The sequence below is a fragment of the Procambarus clarkii genome, chromosome 49, assembly GCF_040958095.1.
Source record: "Procambarus clarkii isolate CNS0578487 chromosome 49, FALCON_Pclarkii_2.0, whole genome shotgun sequence".
Classification (NCBI taxonomy): Eukaryota; Metazoa; Arthropoda; class Malacostraca; order Decapoda; family Cambaridae; genus Procambarus; species Procambarus clarkii.
Genome location: NC_091198.1, coordinates 18,459,518 through 18,480,986, shown reverse-complemented (window position 1 = coordinate 18,480,986; position 21,469 = coordinate 18,459,518). Strand labels below are relative to the sequence as shown.

The 21,469-nt window shown below is 48.4% G+C and overlaps 1 protein-coding gene across 6 annotated transcripts; it reads right to left on the bottom strand.

The window, feature by feature from the left end:
* Window positions 1–737: 737 nt before the first annotated feature.
* On the bottom strand, window positions 738–20,680 carry LOC123763151 (involucrin). 6 transcript variants are annotated; one of them, XM_045750116.2, is made up of 7 exons: window positions 20,371–20,680; window positions 4,795–7,267; window positions 4,002–4,128; window positions 3,325–3,583; window positions 2,925–3,041; window positions 2,375–2,545; window positions 738–1,535 (listed from the first exon to the last, which is right to left on the bottom strand). In XM_045750116.2, exons 1-2 carry the CDS (start codon window positions 20,496–20,498, stop codon window positions 5,539–5,541), a joined length of 1,857 nt encoding a protein of 618 aa, XP_045606072.2. In that variant the 5' UTR covers window positions 20,499–20,680; the 3' UTR covers window positions 738–1,535; window positions 2,375–2,545; window positions 2,925–3,041; window positions 3,325–3,583; window positions 4,002–4,128; window positions 4,795–5,538. The 6 variants fall into 6 exon arrangements, with proteins under 6 accessions (XP_045606072.2, XP_045606071.2, XP_045606076.1 ...); XM_045750115.2 differs by having other exon boundaries at window positions 3,325–3,452; XM_045750120.2 differs by having other exon boundaries at window positions 3,325–3,452; window positions 20,320–20,480.
* Window positions 20,681–21,469: the final 789 nt, after the last annotated feature.

The following is a 21,469-nucleotide window of genomic DNA, read 5'->3' as shown; positions in this document are numbered from 1 at the left end:
TGACATTGGAAACTAATATTTTTGCATCATTTTCAATTTTTTTTTTTTTTTTTTTAAAGCTAGGTCCAATAGACTTTGATCAAAGGATTCTAGAGTCAGCTGGAGGCGGCCACCCGCAAGATTTCAAAACGAGACACAACACGCAGTATCCTACAGCTATGTGAACTATTGTATTTTATTATTTCAAATTTGTAACGTGTTACAAACATACCATTAATGTGACGAACAAAAGTACCGACAAGTGCCTTTTGAGCTCCTAAATTCTATGCCTTCATAAGAAGTAAAACCAAAACAAGACTGTAGGACCCTTAAAAGATGAGACTAAAAGTTATGTACGATGAAAGAGCAACAAACACTGAATAAAGCAGTGTTCACTGGCTACTCAAGGGACTTCCAGTGAATATAGTAAACAGTTACTACAAAAAAAAAAGTTAAAAGGAAAAGAAAACCGCGTGAAAGAATGGCAAAGAAATGACAGGCACATGGAATAAATGGCAGCTTACTAGAATGCATAAAACATTGATTTAAAGAAAGCAAAGGTCTTAAATAGGAAGGATTCTGACTGGAGAAATGTGATGGGGGGGGGGGTCATTTTGGATCCAAGCCTTTGTCATTATACTTCAATGACATGACAAAGTATACAAGTTGGTGCTTTCATCACAAAGTGCACAATTGTTATTTTTATGGTGTAATGCACCTTACTACTTAATAGATAAGAGTATTATAAAAATCACACGACGTTTGATTTGATTTATTTGAAAAAAATAATTCTTGTTTTCATAATTAACAAGTAATATCAAATAGTGTTCACTTTGATATAGACATTGAAGCTGGCAATAGACATGCAGTCAAGAGCATGATGGGGTGGTTGTGTACCATTATCTGTTATAATATATGTGAATGTAGTTCGATATAATAATTGACCTTTTCAACAGTAATTCCAATCTGCATGTAGCAAATGGACTACATTCATGTTATCATTCCGTTCATGTTCACCTCAAAATCTCTTGCCAAGATGGATTTCATGTTATTCTTTTGATCAATTCTTCCATCTTTTAAAGTCGTCAGGTTGGCCCGTGACAACTTAGTCCTAAGTTGGTTGGATTCCTGCACATCTGGATTTGTGGCAAAATTCCTTTGTTGCCCAGATTTCTTGTCAGTTCTTACAACAGCATCCTGTGTTCATTGACTGAATTCAGTTATCATCTTTATGTCTAATATTATCTCTAGTTGGATGTTGTCCACGTGCAAGATGTGTAAGAGGATGCAGCTGGCGTTCGTGTGTAGTGATGGGCGCGGGAGTCACTACCAGCCGGTGTCGGGGAGCTGGAGCACGCATGCCACCATGCACGCTGGAGCACGCAGGGCACAGCCCCGGGAGTCTGGGTGCACGTCACGCTGTCAAGTACCATGGCGTCACCACCCATCACAGGCAATATCAACTCCCGACAAATATCAGGTCCAAACTCTGTACCGTCCAGCTGACACTAATGGATCGTCCGCCACTGCCCAATCCACCTAACTTGCCTTGCACCCTGTGTCAAATGAAAGAAAATTATGAGTATATGATTAAAGTTAAGCAATTTTAATGTTTTAAATTGTTACCTATATCAGAGTTATCGAGGAGGGTATGATTACTAAGCAAGTACCCACTCCATAGTTCTGGGGAATAGCTGGAAAAACTGTCCTCATGTATTTTCATGCATGGAGAACATATGCTGTAAATGCAGACGACAAGGCACAAAAACGTGACTGAAGATATGATCAAACCACGTCAGAAAATTAAGAAACTACGTCGTTTTGGTCCCTCCTGGACCATCACAGAGATGCTCTTACCTTTATGTACACCCTCAGTACCCACTCTTTAACTCTTCTCCTAAGTAGAAAGCTGCCTCGTATGGATCAATTCCTTCGGCAGTTTCAGCTTATTGAAGATTCCTCTAGACCAAATACCGACTCTTTCCAGGATGCAATCTACAGTAGCTGCCTAATTCCAGGTTGTTGTTGTTTTAGATTCAGCTACTCTAAACCAAAACTTCCAATTAGCACGGGCTATGGTGAGCCCGTAGTGGACTTATCTGGCACAGGGGCAACGCTGTAACTGTGTAATTCCAGAGTACCTGTTCACTTATAGGTGAAAGGAAGCATGCCCATCCGACTGTCCTGCCGTGGGAGTCGAACCCAGGACCTCCACTTACTCTCTTCTAAACCCCCAGCCTCCAAAATACCACCAGGAGCTACAATGTCTCCAGAAGAACATTAAAGTCTTACCTATTAGAGACAGGAGGCATTAAATTTGTATGCCAAAATAAAATTATTTAATTACAATATATAATTAAAAAATAAACACTTTTGTAAAGCTCATAAGACTCACATTAACTTGTATAATTGTGTAGTTGAGGGCGAGGAGGTGTGCCCATCTGCCCGGGTGACCCGGAGACGACCAGCTGCCGTAGCCCCCTGAGCGTGCCCTGCTCTGAGCAGGTCGAGTCCCCGTAGTGCTCCTGGGTGTAGGACAGATGCCCCATCTGCGATACCCATACACCTGCAAGTGAACAGGTGCTTAGTGGCTGTGGTACTGACAGGAGTGTTGCCCAGTCACTGACGTACGGACAGGAAGGTTGTCCAGTGACTGGCAACGACAGGAAGTAAAACCAATGACTGGAACAGCTGTCTGGATATGTCGCACAGAGAGCAGCTAAAACTAGCTGTAGGGAAAGTTATCACTCACCACAACGGCTGCAGGGAGGGTAGTCTAAGTGAAGGAGTTAGTGGGAACGTCTTAAACATGGTCTTAGAATTGTCGTATGTAAGGTAATAAGCCTCCAATAAGCGTGATGGAGGTGACATGGGTGAGGTACTGGGCATATTGGAGGTGTGTCGTTAATGAGCTGTTAATTAAGTGTCTGGGAACATGTACGTACGTGTGGTGTAGTCCGACGACCCTCCTGGTGCAGGGACAGGCAGTGGGGCAGAAGGAGCGGCCGCTACGCCACGTACCCGTTCACCTCCACGGCGAGAGGGGCGGGCACCGGCGCCGCCTGCAGGAGACACACACAACGTCAACTAGATCGTCTAGGATGACACACCAGCGTCGGAAGTTACTTCTTTAGTGATAAAAGCCAGTTCATTTACAGAACGTTTAAATTAAACGTCACAATATTAATTATAACAGTCTTGAGCCTCTATAGATTTCCGACTCTTACCAGCTATTTAAAAACAGGATGTGACGAAAATTAGAACATTTTAGAACACATTCTTGTTCTTAGTATGTGTGAAGAGTAGACGTACAGAACAGAATCAAGTTGTACCAGTCCAACTTACAGAGATCAGATTACGTCTCCTGGCCAACGGGGCAAGCACTTGGTGTGACTGAGCCATGGCCACTCACTGGGTGTGGCCGCATAAGTGTAGCAACGCCTCCAGGTAGCTATAGAGTTCTCTGCTGTGCCCTGTCCAGTAGAACTTATAATGATAACTGGGGAAACCTTACCAGCGTCAATGTGAATTTCAGTTTGCATGAAAGGCTTGTAGTATAGTTTACCAAAAAGTGGCTAACGACTCAAGCTTCTGTTTAACATTCCTGTTGGTGCAAATGGCGGTCAGAAATGCAAATGGGTTTGATAAGACGGGTCTATATGGCAAGATATATACTTTTTATTTATTTATTTAAATATATACAAGAGTTCTTACATTCAGCCACTAGCACGTATAGCGTTTTGGGTAAGTCCTTAATCCAAATTATTTTACCCGGAATATGACCCGCCAAATTGTTTAACAACCAGGTACCCATTCACTGCTGGGTGAACAGAGGCTACAGTTAAGGATTGGCGCCCAGTCAATCCAGAATACGAACCCAGGCCAAAGCGCTTGCGAAGCGTGAAGGAACGTCGTCGTTCCTTCAGAGAGACCAAACTCTCACTGCAACATGACAACGTTGGCATAATTGTCCTGCCAATGCCAAGAGTTGCTACAGTGTCTGGTGAGGAGGTGGTCCTTACCTGAAGGCGTCGTGCTCCGGGAGAAGGTGGCTGAAGGTGCCCCTTGATAGCAAGGCTGGCCAAGCAGAACATACCCAGGCCTCACCACATCCCGGCCATCCACCGACGGATCCCCAAGCTACTCCACCTGGAACAACACCTACTCATTACCGGAACACTTTCTTAGTTAGCCTAATCACTTAGAATTGTTCAAAAACTGCTCTAAATTCGCTCCGTGTTAGCTAAAGTACTGCTGAAATTGAAATAAGTTTATTGAGGTAAAATACACACAAAGGGATGAGGTAGCTCAAGCTATTTTCACCCCGTACAGTACAACGTGTTCATACATATATAGACTCACATCACAAACAATAAACATATTGCCGAACATTCTGAGAGATAAACATATACGTTTCCTATACTGCTGAAGGGTTCTGAAAATTACGTATTTTTAAAAGTTTGTGCTGAGTAAATCTTAATAAACAATCAAAGCTTTCTAATCCAGTCAACTTGGATTGGTCGAATTGTGAACATATGTCTGGACATAGACTTTGATTAATATTAAATTATCGTATAAACGGAAAGTGAATACAGTATTTTGGGGTTTGTGTAAAGCCAAAATCTACCATCGCCTGCGCCGGTTTGTGTAAAAATCTGGTTGAAATAGGATTTTATAATATTTTTTATTATATTAAAATATTTATCATTATTTGCTGTGTGAATTAATATTACTACTAGTTGAAGGTTGTGTATGTTCAAAAACATGAATTATTTTAGAGTGCATAAATATACTGGAGTGAAGCCTGAGACTTACCACATGGTGCGAGACGAGGTTTCGGGCTCTCGCGCTGCAACTGGAGGAAGATAAGTTTCAGGCCGGAAGCGCTGTCAACTCTTGACTCAAACACTTCGATGTTATTATTAAGTATTAAGATATATTTTGGTCACATTATTTGACTAAAATTAAATTCAGTCTTGTGTTTTTAGTAACTAGACGTGCAAGATGTTCACTCCGTGGTTCCGGACGAGCCCTGTAGCCTTAGTGCCTTGAGACCCTCTCCATCACATCATCTTGATTAAACTCCTTGTATACAATCTTCTTGTGACTTCCCAGTAGTGCTAAAGAACCTACGGTGAGGTATGCTACTCATCTCACTGACTCACTGACTTCAGCAGTCACTAGTTGATAGTAGAACTTCTTTGATGACTCAAAAATCCTTATCTTCGTAACTCCACTTGTACCTTGCACTCCATCGTCGTAAGCATTATCATATACATCTGCGTGAAACGTTTGACTAAATATAATGCACAGTTTAAGACACGTCGAAAAATACGAGTTAAGTGCGTTAAATGGACATGGATTGACAGTGTGCGGTACAGTGTTCTCTACAGTTCATGTACAACAGTTTACGTACGAGGAATAAATACGAGTCACGGAAGAACAGTAGAACAGCTGTAGTTTGTTTGTGATAGCAAGTGGTCAGAATACCTGGAGTACGTCAATATGTATTCTTATGTGCGACTCCGAAGTGAATATTGTGAAAGTTGCGAAATGTGCTCAGTGAGTCTGCTCTAGGGCCAGCCTCGAGCTTGCAGGACCTAGGATTTTGCTGGTTGGGCCCTTAGCTAACGAGGAAAGACCCTTGTAACTAGTAGCGTGACTCAAGTGTTCTGTTACTGGGCCTCTGTTCAGGTTACTGGGACCTTTGTTAATCCCCGAAGGACCGGTCCGTCTGTCTGAGGGACCAAGGTTTATCTCTGCAGGACCTCTGCTAAGGCAACTGGGGCCCTTCGTTAGCTCGCTAGGACCTTTATTTACATGGCTCGGGCCTTTATGTAGCCAGGCTGGGCCCTTATTTAGGTTTCCAGGGCCTTTCTGTTGCCCTGCAGGACCATGGTGGAGCAGTGATGGTCCCACATTTACCCCAGATGGCCCTTTGCTGAGCCCTAAAGATTTTCGACGTGGTTGTGGATAGAACTGTTTGACTCTATGGTCTTCTGTGGCAACACTACTGAAACTGAAAGATCGAACTCTGTCGACACACTCTTCAACTCTCTTGACCTCGTGTTGGACGTCTGCAACTATCTCCTCCCCTGGACCCTCGACGCTGGCGTCTTGCTGAGCAACAGATGACTCGCTAGCTAATGCTTCAGCCCCTCCCTCCTCGCTCTCTTGTATTTCTTCTTCTGTGGGACTTAAAACATTCTGAAGGAGTTTATTGATGTTATTAAAGGATTCTTTGTCGCTGTCTTCCTCTGAACGTTCGGGTACCTTTTTGACTCGTTGTTTTTCCTGCTGTTCTTGTTCGAGTTTTTTCTGCTTTCGTTCAGCTTCTAACTGTTTCTGCTCTTTTAATTGTTGATTGAACTGATGTTGTTCCTGCTGTAGTTGATGCTGCTGCTGTTGCAATTGAATAAATTGTTGTTGGATTTGATACAGTTGTTGTTGTATAGGGTGCTGCTGCTGTACCTGATGGTATTGTAGTTGTTGTCGTTGTATGTTATGTTGCTCCAACAACTGTTGTTGCACCTGTTGCTGCTGATAAATTAGCTGACGATAGTGTACTTGGTTTTTCTGTATTTGAACAAACCTTTTTTGTTGCTTCAGTAGATCCTCATACTGTATTCTCTGTTGTCTTTGTAAGCTCTCACATTGCTTTCTTTGCTGCTGAGATAGTATCTGCTGCTGCTGTTGTAATTGTTGCTGATGTTGTAGTAAGCTCTGCTGCTGCTGTTGAAATTGCAGCTGTCGTTTCTGAAACTGCTGTTGCTGCTTCTGCTTCTGCCGCCAGTGTGCTACGGTTGCCTGTGGGTCTAAGCTGCTCTCCTCGGCATCAACAGCACCTTGTAAATACAGCACAATATCGCCCAGGTCAGTCTTGCTTGGGGTACTGGAGGAGGAGGACGAGGTGGGCGTGGTTGTTTCCTTCAGAAGCTTCTGTCTGTTTCTCGATGCTTGGATCGTCTTGAAGAATACGCTCCCTGTCGGTGTCTTCGAGCGATGCTGTGGTGAGAGGGAGCGCGAAGGCCCTTGAGGGCGAGGGCTGGATGGGTAAGAGGTCTGAGTAGGCCGAGGAGACAGGGAGCGAGAGGGTCCTTGGGGACGGGGATGAAGGCTATGAGTGGGTTGGGTTGGGACAGGGTCACTCTCCTGGGTTCTCTGGGGCACCCAGGGGTCTTCAAGCTTCTCCGGAGACTTCTTAGCCTTTCGGGATTGGCGGTATTTCCCTGGGCCACGTGGGTCCTCACCCCCACTCATCAATACGTTCTCGCCGTGTTCCGCTCGTCTGTACAATAACAAAGAAAGGTCCCGGACTAAAAATTCAGGCATAAATATAAGTCTTAGGCTTGTGTAAGATCTATTGTGAATGTGTCTCAATGCAAGCTATTTCCGTTCACATTTTTGAGTCAAAACGTTAACAACTGTTCAAAGACGATTAATGAAAACATTACTCAGATGATTGATTACAATAATTCATAAGGAAATGTATTTAAAAATATTATTTTTCTCGGTCATCTGTAAATACGATAATGACAGCTCTGACCATGATGAAGAAATGTATAATTTACTTAAATTACACAATTAAACGGATTAACATCGTAAGTAATATGTGTATGGAACATAATTACAATTTGACGAAAAAATTCAGACGAAGTAAAGCAAGAAATGTCCGTACATACGACAAAGCCTGGTCAACAAAAAGCAAACATACAATGTCGCAGCAAATTATATTATTTTGAAGTGATATGTTCCATGGAGCTACAATTATCAGGACGGATTATTTTATCTTACCTCTGAGCTGCATATATATATATATATATATATATATATATATATATATATATATATATATATATATATATATATATATATGTCGTACCTAATAGCCAGAACGCACTTCTCAGCCTACTATTCAAGGCCCGATTTGCCCAATAAGCCAAGTTTTCATGAATTAATGTTTTTTCGTCTACCTAACCTACCTAACCTAACCTAACCTAGCTTTTTTTGGCTACCTAACCTAACATTACCTATAAATATAGGTTAGGTTAGGTTAGGTAGGGTTGGTTAGGTTCGGTCATATATCTACGTTAATTTTAACTCCAATAAAAAAAATTGACCTCATACATAGAGAAAAGGGTTGCTTTATCATTTCATAAGAAACAAATTATAGTAAATATATTAATTCAGGAAAACTTGGCTTATTAGGCAAATCGGGCCTTGAATAGTAGGCTGAGAAGTGAGTTCTGGCTACTAGGTACGACATATATATATATATATATATATATATATAAATATATATATATATATATATATATATATATATGTATATATATATATATATGTATATATATATATATATGTATATATATATATATATATGTATATATATATATATATATATATATATATATATATATATATATATATATATATATATATGTATATATATATATATGTATATATATATATATATGTGTATATATAACATCTTACCAATCCATAGGTCGGTTACAGCCCCGCTCCTGTGCCAGGTAAGTCCACTACGGGCTCACCATAGCCCGTGCTACTTTGGAACTTTTATTCTAAGTAGCTGGATCTAAAACAACAACAACAATCCTTAGGATATATTGCCTTCATGCTGGTCTCTCGGAGATCATGTCTCTCTCTCTCTCTGCTTCTGCCGGCTGAGTAGACAGCGCTCGGAATTCGTAGTCCTAAGGATCCAGGTTCGATCCCCGGCACAGGCAGAAACAAATGGGCAGAGTTTTTTTCTTACTCTGATGCCCCCTGTTCACCTAGTAGTAAATAGGTACCTGGGAATTAGACAACTGCTACGGACTGCTTCCTTGGTGTAATTACCTAAGTGTAATTACGTAAGTGTAGTTAGAGGATGAGAGCTATGCTCGTGGCAGAGCGTAGTAAGAAAGAATTTAAGTGTGTGGAAAAAAAATAAAATATAAATAGTTAATTGACGGTTGAGAGGCGGGCCCAAAGAGCCAGAGCTCAACCCCCGCAAGCACAACTAGGTATCATAATATACCTTACAGTAATGAAAAACACAGTTAATATACGCAGGCGATGAGTCACAATAACGTGGCTGAAGTATGTTGAGCAGACCACACACTAGAAGGTGAAGGGACGACGACGTTTCGGTCCGTCCTGGACCATTCTCAAGTCGATTGTGAGAATGACACAATCGACTTGAGAATGGTCCAGGACGGACCGAAACGTCGTCGTCCCTTCAATTTCTAGTGTGTGGTCTGGTCAACAGTTAATATATGTGTCCTGCGCAGCCCCACCAGTGTTGACGGCGGCTGTCACCGCCACGTCACTGGGGCCAAGTTAGCACTGACGGAACTTACTAGTCTACCAGGAGAAAAACTAAAGTGTTGAGGAGGTAACAACGTGAAGAGCTTGTAGAGTGGTTCCATGGTACCACACCCGAGTGGTTCCATGGTACCACACCCGAGTGGTTCCATGGTACCACACCCGAGTGGTTCCACTTGTAGAGTGGTTCCATGGTACCACACCCGAGTGGTTCCACTTGTAGAGTGGTTCCATGGTACCACACCCGAGTGGTTCCACTTGTAGAGTGGCTCCATGGTACCACATTCGAGTGGTTCCATGGTACTACACCCGAGTGGTTCCACTTGTAGAGTGGTTCCATAGTACCACACCCGAGTGGTTCCATGGTACCACACCCGAGTGGTTCCATGGTACCACACCCGAGTGGTTCCACTTGTAGAGTGGTTCCATGGTACCCACCTGAGTGGTTCCACTTGTAGAGTGGTTCCATGGTACCCACCCGAGTGGTTCCACTTGTAGAGTGGTTCCATGGTACCCACCCGAGTGGTTCCACCTGTAGAGTGGTTCCACTTGTAGCGTGGTTCCATGGTACCCACCCGAGTGGTTCCACTTGTAGAGTGGTTCCATGGTACCCACCCGAGTGGTTCCACTTGTAGAGTGGTTCCATGGTACCCACCTGAGTGGTTCCACTCGTAGAGTGGTTCCACAGCCGACCAAGGTGTGACTGGCGGCGCCGGCCTGGGTCTTCCCACTCACATAATCAATATACACGAATTCTTTAGCCCGGCGCCAGCCACCGGGGCGGCTCGTACAACTTTTATTTACTAAGTTTAAATACTATTCTTATTAAGCACTATCTACTATTTTTGCTAAGCTCTACTTATAAATGCTTGATTCAATTGATATTTAAGTGAGATGGAGAAGGAGTACAATGCCCGGCCTCTCAGCTTAGCTGAGAGACCGGGCATTGTACCCAGCTGGGAGGCCGGGCATTGTGCTTAGCTGGGAGGCCGGGCATTGTGCTTAGCTGGGAGACCGGGCATTGTGCTTAGCTGGGAGGCCGGGCATTGTGCTTAGCTGAGAGGCCGGGCATTGTACCCAGCTGGGAGGCCGGGCATTGTACCCAGCTGGGAGGCCGGGCATTGTGCTTAGCTGGGAGGCCGGGCATTGTGCTTAGCTGAGAGGCCGGGCATTGTGCTTAGCTGAGAGGCCGGGCATTGTGCTTAGCTGAGAGGCCGGGCATTGTGCTTAGCTGAGAGGCCGGGCATTGTACCCAGCTGGGAGGCTGGGCATTGTGCTTAGCTGAGAGGCCGGGCATTGTACCCAGCTGGGAGGCCGGGCATTGTGCTTAGCTGGGAGGCCGGGCATTGTGCTTAGCTGAGAGGCCGGGCATTGTACCCAGCTGGGAGGCCGGGCATTGTACCCAGCTGGGAGGCCGGGCATTGTGCTTAGCTGGGAGGCCGGGCATTGTGCTTAGCTGAGAGGCCGGGCATTGTACCCAGCTGGGAGGCCGGGCATTGTACCCAGCTGGGAGGCCGGGCATTGTACCCAGCTGGGAGGCCGGGCATTGTGCTTAGCTGGGAGGCCGGGCATTGTGCTTAGCTGAGAGGCCGGGCATTGTACCCAGCTGGGAGGCCGGGCATTGTGCTTAGCTGGGAGGCCGGGCATTGTGCTTAGCTGAGAGGCCGGGCATTGTACCCAGCTCGGAGGCCGGGCATTGTGCTTAGCTGAGAGGCCAGGCATTGTACCCAGCTGGGAGGCCGGGCATTGTACCCAGCTGGGAGGCCGGGCATTGTACCCAGCTGGGAGGCCGGGCATTGTACCCAGCTGGGAGGCCGGGCATTGTGCTTAGATGAGAGGCCGGGCATTGTGCTTAGCTGGGAGGCCGGGCATTGTGCTTAGCTGAGAGGCCGGGCATTGTACCCAACTGAGAGGCCGGACATTGTACCCAGCTGAGAGGCCGGGCATTGTGCTTAGCTGGGAGGCCGGGCATTGTGCTTAGCTGGGAGGCCGGGCATTGTGCTTAGCTGGGAGGCCGGGCATCGTACCCAGCTGGGAAGCCGGGCATTGTGCTTAGCTGAGAGGCCGGGCATTGTGCTTAGCTGAGAGGCCGGGCATTGTGCTTAGCTGGGAGGCCGGGCATTGTGCTTAACTGAGAGGCCGGGCATTGTACCCAGCTGGGAGGCCAGGCATTGTACCCAGCTGGGAGGCCGGGCATTGTACCCAGCTGGGAGGCCGGGCATTGTGCTTAGCTGGGAGGCCGGGCATTGTGCTTAGCTGGGAGGCCTGGCATTGTGCTTAGCTGAGAGGCCGGGCATTGTGCTTAGCTGGGAGGCCGGGCATTGTGCTTAGCTGGGAGGCCGGGCATTGTGCTTAGCCGGGAGCCCGGGCATTGTACCCAGCTGGGAGGCCGGGCATTGTCCTTAGCTGAGAAGCCGGGCATTGTACCCAGCTGGGAGGCCGGGCATTGTACCCAGCTGGGAGGCCGGGCATTGTACCCAGCAGGGAGGCCGGGCATTGTGCTTAGCTGGGAGGCCGGGCATTGTGCTTAGCTGGGAGGCCGGGCATTGTGCTTAGCTGAGAGGCCGGGCATTGTACCCAGCTGGGAGGCCAGGCATTGTGCTTAGCTGAGAGGCCGGGCATTGTACCCAGCTGGGAGACCGGGCATTGTATCCAGCTGGGAGGCCGGGCATTGTACCCAGCTGGGAGGCCGGGCATTGTGCTTAGCTGGGAGGCCGGGCATTGTGCTTAGCTGAGAGGCCGGGCATTGTACCCAGCTGGGAGGCCGGGCATTGTGCTTAGCTGGGAGGACGGGCATTGTGCTTAGCTGAGAGGCCGGGCATTATGCTTAGCTGGGAGGCCGAGCATTGTGCTTAGCTGGGAGGCCGGGCATTGTGCTTAGCTGGGAGGCCGGGCATTGTACTCAGCTGGGAGGCCGGACATTGTGCTTAGCTGGGAGGCCGGGCATTGTGCTTAGCTGAGAGGCCGGCATTGTACCCAGCTGGGAGGCCGGGCATTGTACCCAGCTGGGAGGCCGGGCATTGTGCTTAGCTGAGAGGCCGGGCATTGTGCTTAGCTGAGAGGCCGGGAATTGTACCCAACTGAGAGGCCCGGCATTGTGCTTAGCTGGGGGGTCGGGCATTGTGCTTAGCTGGGAGGCCGGGCATTGTACCCAGCTGGGAGGCCGGGCATTGTGCTTAGCTGAGAGGCCGGGCATTGTACCCAGCTGGGAGGCCGGGCATTGTGCTTAGCTGAGAGGCCGGGCATTGTACCTAGCTGGGAGGCCGGGCATTGTACCCAGCTGGGAGGCCGGGCATTGTGCTTAGCTGGGAGGCCGGGCATTGTGCTTAGCTGGGAGGTCTGGCATTGTGCTTAGCTGAGAGGCCGGGCATTGTGCTTAGCTGGGAGGCCGGGCATTAATTGTGCTTAGCCGGGAGGCCGGGCATTGTGCCCAGCTGGGAGGCCGGACATTGTACCCAGCTAGGAGGCCGGGCATTGTACCCAGCTGGGAGGCCGGGCATTGTACCCAGCTGGGAGGCCTGGCATTGTGCTTAGCTGAGAGGCCGGGCATTGTACCCAGCTGGGAGGCCGGGCATTGTACCCAGCTGGGAGGCCGGGCATTGTGCTTAGCTGAGAGGCCGGGCATTATGCTTAGCTGGGAGGCCGGGCATTGTGCTTAGCTGGGAGGCCGGGCATTGTGCTTAGCTGAGAGGCAGGGCATTTTACCCAGCTGGGAGGCCGGGCATTGTGCTTAGCTGAGAGGCCGGGCATTGTGCTTAGCTGAGAGGCCGGGCATTGTACCCAACTGAGAGGCCGGGCATTGTACCCAGCTGAGAGGCCGGGCATTGTGCTTAGCTGGGAGGCCGGGCATTGTGCTTAGCTGGGAGGCCGGGCATTGTGCTTAGCTGGGAGGCCGGGCATTGTACCCAGCTGGGAGGCCGGGCATTGTGCTTAGCTGAGAGGCCGGGCATTGTGCTTAGCTGGGAGGCCGGGCATTGTGCTTAGCTGAGAGGCCGGGCATTGTGCTTAGCTGGGAGGCCGGGCATTGTGCTTAGCTGAGAGGCCGGGCATTGTGCTTAGCTGGGAGGCCGGGCATTGTACCCAGCAGGGAGGCTGGGCATTGTGCTTAGCTGGGAGGCCGGGCATTGTGCTTAGCTGGGAGGTCTGGCATTGTGCTTAGCTGGGAGGCCGGGCATTGTGCTTAGCTGGGAGGTCTGGCATTGCGCTTAGCTGGGAGGTCTGGCATTGTGCTTAGCTGGGAGGCCGGGCATTGTGCTTAGCTGGGAGGCCGGGCATTGTGCTTAGCTGGGAGGCCGGGCATTGTACCCAGCTGGGAGGCCGGGCATTGTACCCAGGTGGGAGGCAGGACATTGTACCCAGCTGGGAGGCAGGACATTGTACCCAGCTGGGAGGCAGGACATTGTACCCAGCTGGGAGGCAGGGCATTGTACCCAGCTGGGAGGCAGGACATTGTACCCAGCTGGGAGGCAGGACATTGTACCCAGCTGGGAGGCAGGACATTGTACCCAGCTGGGAGGCAGGACATTGTACCCAGCTGGGAGGCAGGGCATTGTACCCAGCTGGGAGGCAGGACATTGTACCCAGCTGGGAGGCAGGACTTTGTACCCAGCTGGGAGGCAGGACATTGTACCCAGCTGGGAGGCAGGACATTGTACCCAGCTGGGAGGCAGGACATTGTACCCAGCTGGGAGGCAGGACATTGTACCCAGCTGGGAGGCAGGACATTGTACCCAGCTGGGAGGCCGGACATTGTACCCAGCTGGGAGGCAGGACATTGTACCCAGCTGGGAGGTAGGACATTGTACCCAGGCGGGAGGCAGGACATTGTACCCAGCTGGGAGGCCGGACATTGTACCCAGCTGGGAGGCAGGACATTGTACCCAGCTGGGAGGCAGGACATTGTACCCAGGTGGGAGGCAGGACATTGTACCCAGGTGGGAGGCAGGACATTGTACCCAGCTGGGAGGCAGGACATTGTACCCAGCTGGGAGGCAGGACATTGTACCCAGCTGGGAGGCAGGACATTGTACCCAGCTGGGAGGCAGGACATTGTACCCAGCTGGGAGGCAGGACATTGTAGCCAGCTGGGAGGCAGGACATTGTAGCCAGCTGGGAGGCAGGACATTGTAGCCAGCTGGGAGGCAGGACATTGTACCCAGCTGGGAGGCAGGACATTGTACCCAGCTGGGAGGCAGGACATTGTACCCAGCTGGGAGGCAGGACATTGTACCCAGCTGGGAGGCAGGACATTGTACCCAGGTGGGAGGCAGGACATTGTACCCAGCTGGGAGGCAGGACATTGTACCCAGCTGGGAGGCAGGACATTGTACCCAGCTGGGAGGCAGGACATTGTACCCAGCTGGGAGGCAGGACATTGTACCCAGCTGGGAGGCAGGACATTGTACCCAGCTGGGAGGCAGGACATTGTACCCAGCTGGGAGGCAGGACATTGTACCCAGCTGGGAGGCAGGACATTGTACCCAGCTGGGAGGCAGGACATTGTACCCAGCTGGGAGGCAGGACATTGTACCCAGCTGGGAGGCAGGACATTGTACCCAGCTGGGAGGCAGGACATTGTACCCAGCTGGGAGGCAGGACATTGTACCCAGCTGGGAGGCAGGACATTGTACGCAGCTGGGAGGCAGGACATTGTACCCAGCTGGGAGGCAGGACATTGTACCCAGCTGGGAGGCAGGACATTGTACCCAGCTGGGAGGCAGGACATTGTACCCAGCTGGGAGGCAGGACATTGTACCCAGCTGGGAGGCAGGACATTGTACCCAGCTGGGAGGCAGGACATTGTACCCAGCTGGGAGGCAGGACATTGTACCCAGCTGGGAGGCAGGACATTGTACCCAGGTGGGAGGCAGGACATTGTACCCAGCTGGGAGGCAGGACATTGTACCCAGCTGGGAGGCAGGACATTGTACCCAGCTGGGAGGCAGGACATTGTACCCAGCTGGGAGGCAGGACATTGTACCCAGGTGGGAGGCAGGACATTGTACCCAGGTGGGAGGCAGGACATTGTACCCAGGTGGGAGGCCGGACATTGTACCCAGCTGGGAGGCAGGACATTGTACCCAGCTGGGAGGCAGGACATTGTACCCAGCTGGGAGGCAGGACATTGTACCCAGCTGGGAGGCAGGACATTGTACCCAGCTGGGAGGCCGGACATTGTACCCAGGTGGGAGGCCGGACATTGTACCCAGCTGGGAGGCCGGACATTGTACCCAGGTGGGAGGCCGGACATTGTACCCAGGTGGGAGGCAGGACATTGTGCCCAGCTGGGAGGCAGGACATTGTACCCAGGTGGGAGGCCGGGCATTGTACCCAGCTGGGAGGCCGGGCATTGTACCCAGCTGGGAGGCCGGGCATTGTACCCAGCTGGGAGGCCGGACATTGTACCCAGCTGGGAGGCCGGACATTGTACCCAGGTGGGAGGCAGGACATTGTACCCAGGTGGGAGGCCGGGCATTGTACCCAGCTGGGAGGCCGGGCATTGTACCCAGCTGGGAGGCCGGGCATTGTACCCAGCTGGGAGGCCGGGCATTGTACCCAGCTGGGAGGCAGGACATTGTACCCAGCTGGGAGGCCGGGCATTGTACCCAGCTGGGAGGCAGGACATTGTACCCAGCTGGGAGGCCGGGCATTGTACCCAGCTGGGAGGCAGGACATTGTACCCAGCTGGGAGGCCGGGCATTGTACCCAGCTGGGAGGCAGGACATTGTACCCAGCTGGGAGGCCGGGCATTGTACCCAGCTGGGAGGCCGGGCATTGTACCCAGCTGGGAGGCAGGACATTGTACCCAGCTGGGAGGCCGGGCATTGTACCCCGCTGGGAGGCAGGACATTGTACCCAGCTGGGAGGCCGGGCATTGTACCCAGCTGGGAGGCCGGACATTGTACCCAGCTGGGAGGCCGGGCATTGTACCCAGCTGGGAGGCAGGACATTGTACCCAGCTGGGAGGCAGGACATTGTACCCAGCTGGGAGGCCGGGCATTGTACTCAGCTGGGAGGCAGGACATTGTACCCAGCTGGGAGGCCGGGCATTGTACCCAGCTGGGAGGCCGGACATTGTACCCAGCTGGGAGGCCGGGCATTGTACCCAGCTGGGAGGCAGGACATTGTACCCAGCTGGGAGGCCGGACATTGTACCCAGCTGGGAGGCAGGACATTGTACCCAGCTGGGAGGCCGGGCATTGTACCCAGCTGGGAGGCAGGACATTGTACCCAGCTGGGAGGCAGGACATTGTACCCAGCTGGGAGGCAGGACATTGTACCCAGCTGGGAGGCCGGGCATTGTACCCAGCAGGGAGGCAGGACATTGTGCCCAGCTGGGAGGCCGGGCATTGTACCCAGCTGGGAGGCCGGGCATTGTACCCAGCAGGGAGGCAGGACATTGTACCCAGCAGGGAGGCCGGACATAATGGTGTTGTCTGGGAGTAAGCCAGAAGTGAGGTGCTTCCCAACAGGTGCAAAGCAGGTTAATTAATTATTGGTTCTATCTGAGAATGTTAAAAACAAATTAAGAAAACTTCTTTACTTCTTTAAAATTATTTACTTCGTTTTCTGTGGAATTATATAAACAAATAATATTTCTCAGGTATACATGTGGTAATAATTATACTTCTCATGTATATATGTGTCAATGAATCACATACATATAACGCTTCTCAATGACTCTTCACTACCATTATTGAATCTGATAAACGACTCTTAGCGTCTCTAATAGATCCATTAACGACCCTTAGCGTCTCCTCATTAGAGCTATGAACGACCCCCTCCTTAACTTATTTTCCACAGAGCCATTAACGACCACAAGACAGCACAACATTGACAGAAGGAAGGTTGCCAGAGAGCACCTGACCCTGTCCTTGTGAGAAGTGCTGTGGTAACTGGAGACAACGAGCTCTTGAAGGGCAGAACCACCTCACGGAGTGACGTAAATACATTCCCCATGCAGAAGGAGAATTGGGTTGTTAGGACACTGTGAGAAAATGTGAAGAATGAATGTGAGGAGTAAAAGTTAGAAGAGAATGAATGACTGAAAAGGTGGTTTTTGAACAGAAAAAAAAACCCTGGACAGGGATAGTCCTTAGATAGTCTTGAGACCTGCTATGTGGAAGATATTAAGAAGGTGCGACTAGCGTGAGACAACCCGTTCTCGCAAATTTAATAAGTCAATATTGACTTATTAGTTGCGTGCATAGGTGACATACTAAACATAATAGTTTCCCTTGAAAAGCTTCATAGAAAACACCGACCTTACCTAACCTACTTAGTATGTTAAAATAAGCATCTTATTGCTTCGTAATTACAATTGTTACTTAACTTATTATAGGTATAGGTTAGGTAATAATTGTAATTACGAAGCAATAAGATGCTTATCTTAACATACTAAGTAGGTTAGGTAAGGTCGGTGTTTTTTATGAAGCTTTTCAAGGGAAACTATTATGTTAAGTATGTCACCTATGCACATATTTAATAAGTCAATATTGACTTATTAAATTTGCGAGAACGGGTTGCGTGAGAACAGTAGGAAGGCTGGGAAGAAGTAGGCCTGGCGGAGAGGGAGAACTTACTTGAGCCTATGGAGTAGTTTCCAGATTGTGTTCTTACAGACTACCCTCAGAGTCCGTTTTCAAAGGCAGTCTTTTATTAACTGTAGGATGGAGCCAGATACCAAGTGCTTGAAGCACTGGCTGTATTTACCTAAATTTACCTCAGGGTAAACTGATCAAGTGGCCTTGGTGGGGACAGGAAGCCGACGGTCCCCCATTAACCTGATGACTTTTGGTATGGGATTATTGTCTGAAGATTTTTTCCAGTAATTGACAGCAGTAATATTGGTCTGTAGTTGCTGAACTCTGAACGTCTCCTCTAGTGGAGTGCAACTACATCGACCTCCTGCTCTAGACACTGTAGAGGCACCAGGGACTGACAACTAAGCTTGAAGCTTGTGGTACCCATGGCTCCGGTCACTAACTCACTGGTCTCCAGTGAGTTAATGAGACAGTGAGAGTTAGAGAGATAATAAAATGTTGTTATCTCTCTTAACTCTCTCTCTCTCTTGTCTCTGTTTCTGTCTTTGGCTCTTGCCTCTTCCCCCTGCACTGTTCATAGTTAATAAGACTTACGACACGTGGTTAAGTCTTAAGTCTAACATTAACGTAATCAGGCGCAACTGTTTGTGCCTCTGACAGCTGTCAACTCTGCCGTTGGTGTCTAGTACAGGTACTCTAACACACAAGTTTAGCGTCTCTAAATAATCTCTATATTTTTAGTTGCACACTAAACATGAACAATGGTGCACACAAACATGAACAATGGTGCACACAAACATGAACAATGGTGCACACAAACATGAACAATGGTGCACACAAACAAAAGACCTCTGGCAAAACCAAATCATTCATGTACAAACACAATTCGCATCACTGGGTCAAGATTAATTTATGAACTAGAAAGTTAAAATTAAAAAAAAAATGATTTCCAATTGTGTCAATTACTATTATTTCCGTAACTCAACTAATAACATTTACTGCTGGGTGAACAGAGGCATCAGGTCTGAAGGAAGCGTGTCCAATTAATCGTCTCCGTTCAACCGCGTGAATGGAACCCGGCACCTCTTGACTGTGACAAGGATGTTTCGTTTGTTTTTTGCATAAAATAATTATGCAATTTTTTTTGCATAATTTAATTAGTTTAAATAAAATAATTATGAAAGGGACGATTTTCTATATCCGATTCGACCTCAAGTCCTAGGATCCGCGTGCTAGGATCAACGTCCTAGGCTCCACATCCTAGATAGGATCCAAGACTAGGATACAAACGGCTGTGAGGAATTCAAATGACGACACACATTGATAAGGAAGGCTTACCGGAATTGATATTCGCTGGTAATAATCTTGTATTGTTGAGCTGATGTCAGGCCACATACAAAACAACGGAAGCAAGTACAAGAGCGGCGTAAAATAATCAAATAAAACCGAACAAGGTTTTGTTTTGGGTGTACTTTTGTTTTTGTTTTTGGGTGTAAATACGCATAAAACCGAACAAGGTTTTGTTTTGGGTGTACTTTTGTTTTTGTTTTTGGGTGTAAATACGCCTGAGTGTTTACGGCGTATTTTGTTGTCAACACGTCGGCGTTCTCGCGTCTCTCGTTATGGGTGCTGGGAACAACCCAGGTGTTGTTATGGGTGCTGGGAAAAACCCCATGTGTTGTTATGGGTGCTGGGAACAACCCAGGTGGTGTTATGGGTGCTGGGAACAACCCAGGTGGTGTTATGGGTGCTGGGAACAACCCAGGTGGTGTTATGGGTGCTGGGAACAACCCAGGTGGTGTTATGGGTGCTGGGAAGTTTTCACAGCTGTACCAGGTACTAACACCTGCAGGAACGTCGACAAGTGAGCCAGGCACTAACACCTGTCAGAGGCGCCAGCGCTCGACACAATACACCTGCTGAGGTATTGAGCCGACAGCTGTTGGCTGCGTAAGGCGGCAACGCCGAGTCTGGTGGCACTAGTCTCCTGCCTCTGCCAACACTGGCAGGGTGTGAACCTTTGCCAACACTGGCAGGATGACAGCTTTTGCCAACACTGGTCGAATGTCAACGTCTATCAACACTGGTAGTGTTAACCTCTGCCAACACTGGTAGTGTCAGCGTATGCCAACACTGGGTAGTGTCAGCCTCCTTCACTGACAGGGGTGGGCGGGGCGCCCCTACACAAGGTATTATGGCTCCGGATATACACAATATCCGGAGCCATTAAGAGCCGTTTTATCCGGAGACCTACGACGCCTCACCATCCGTAATGTGACGCTACAAGACGTCTTCTGAGAGACAGATCACGGCGGCTCACAGGAGCAAGCTCGCACTAATATATCATGGATCTCTGTGCATGTGAAAGCACACAGGAATTTTGTGACTGACGATATCATTAATGTGTCTTAAAACACTTTGGTTTCCTCGCCAAAGCTTATTTAGAGCTCTGATTCTATGCCATTACCTGTGACGAGAAAACCAACACGACACAGATTAGTCGAGCAAACACACTAACAGGAAGATGGACCAGCTGTTGGGCTGGAGGTGGTTGAGGGCGTGACGGGCAGGACGCAGCACACGACAGCCTCCACCTCCGACCACCACCAAGGTCGTCGGCGCACTGAGTGCCTCATTCATTCTCATCCTTTCTGGGAGCTGGTCGATTCGTACACAACCGTTTCGGATAACGTCGGTTCGGTACACAAAAATAAGTTCGCTCACTGATTATTTTGTATACACGAACCGTTTCGTATATACATATGCGCTGGCTTGTGTTCGCTGCTGTTCTCGTCTTCAAAGACAATAAAATGACTAAAAACGAGGCAATAGAAGTTGATAATAAGTTAAGAATATGAAAAAATAGATGGCACATTATCATATAATTAGCCTATGTCTTCAAATAATATGTTTGTTACACTCTATTAATTTGTCCTTATACAATTTAATGAATAAAAAGGCTTTCCTGCCTTAACATCTTTATATTATAATAATCACATCAACATATCTGCATTAAAATCAGGGAGGAAATCCGGGTTTGGCCCCACCACCTCCTCCCGTGTTCCCACCGTCTACCACTCTGTAGGCGTTCACTTTACAATGTTTTTCTCGGCAGCTTTATTTCCTTCGTTTCCGAAATGTTTTCTTTAGCTTGTATGATGTAATATGCATGAATAGAGCTCCGAATGAATAATAATAATAATAATAATAATAATAATAATAATAATAATAATAATAATAATAATAATAATAATTTTTATTTAGGCAAAGGTACATACATAAAGAGATTTTACAAAGTTTGTTGGCTTTATAGATAGAGCTAGTACATACAATGCCTAAAGCCACTATTACGCAAAGCGTTTCGGGCAGAAATGATAGAGCTGATAAGTTTGCCAGAGAATCTGCCTTTAAAGGAGCCGTTGAGTGTAACCTTGGAGTGTCAATGAGCAATCTGAGAGCAGCAGTACACCGAGAACTTCAACAAGATCTTGTAGATCTGAGGGAAAGTGAAATTGACATTAGCAATTCCATCTATCATCATACTACCATGCAAGTGGAGCCACACATCTATGGATCATCCAATAAAATCAGCAGACTTCTAGATGTTACTACTGCTC

Bases quoted from the DNA above. Each gene is read 5' to 3' on its own strand.
- LOC123763151 (XM_045750116.2), bottom strand. From the start codon at position 20,498: ATGAGAATGAATGAGGCACTCAGTGCGCCGACGACCTTGGTGGTGGTC. The intron at 7,268-20,370 runs GTTAGTGTGTTT...GTTATTGTACAG, and splicing joins AACAGCTGGTCCATCTTCCT to ACGAGCGGAACACGGCGAGA.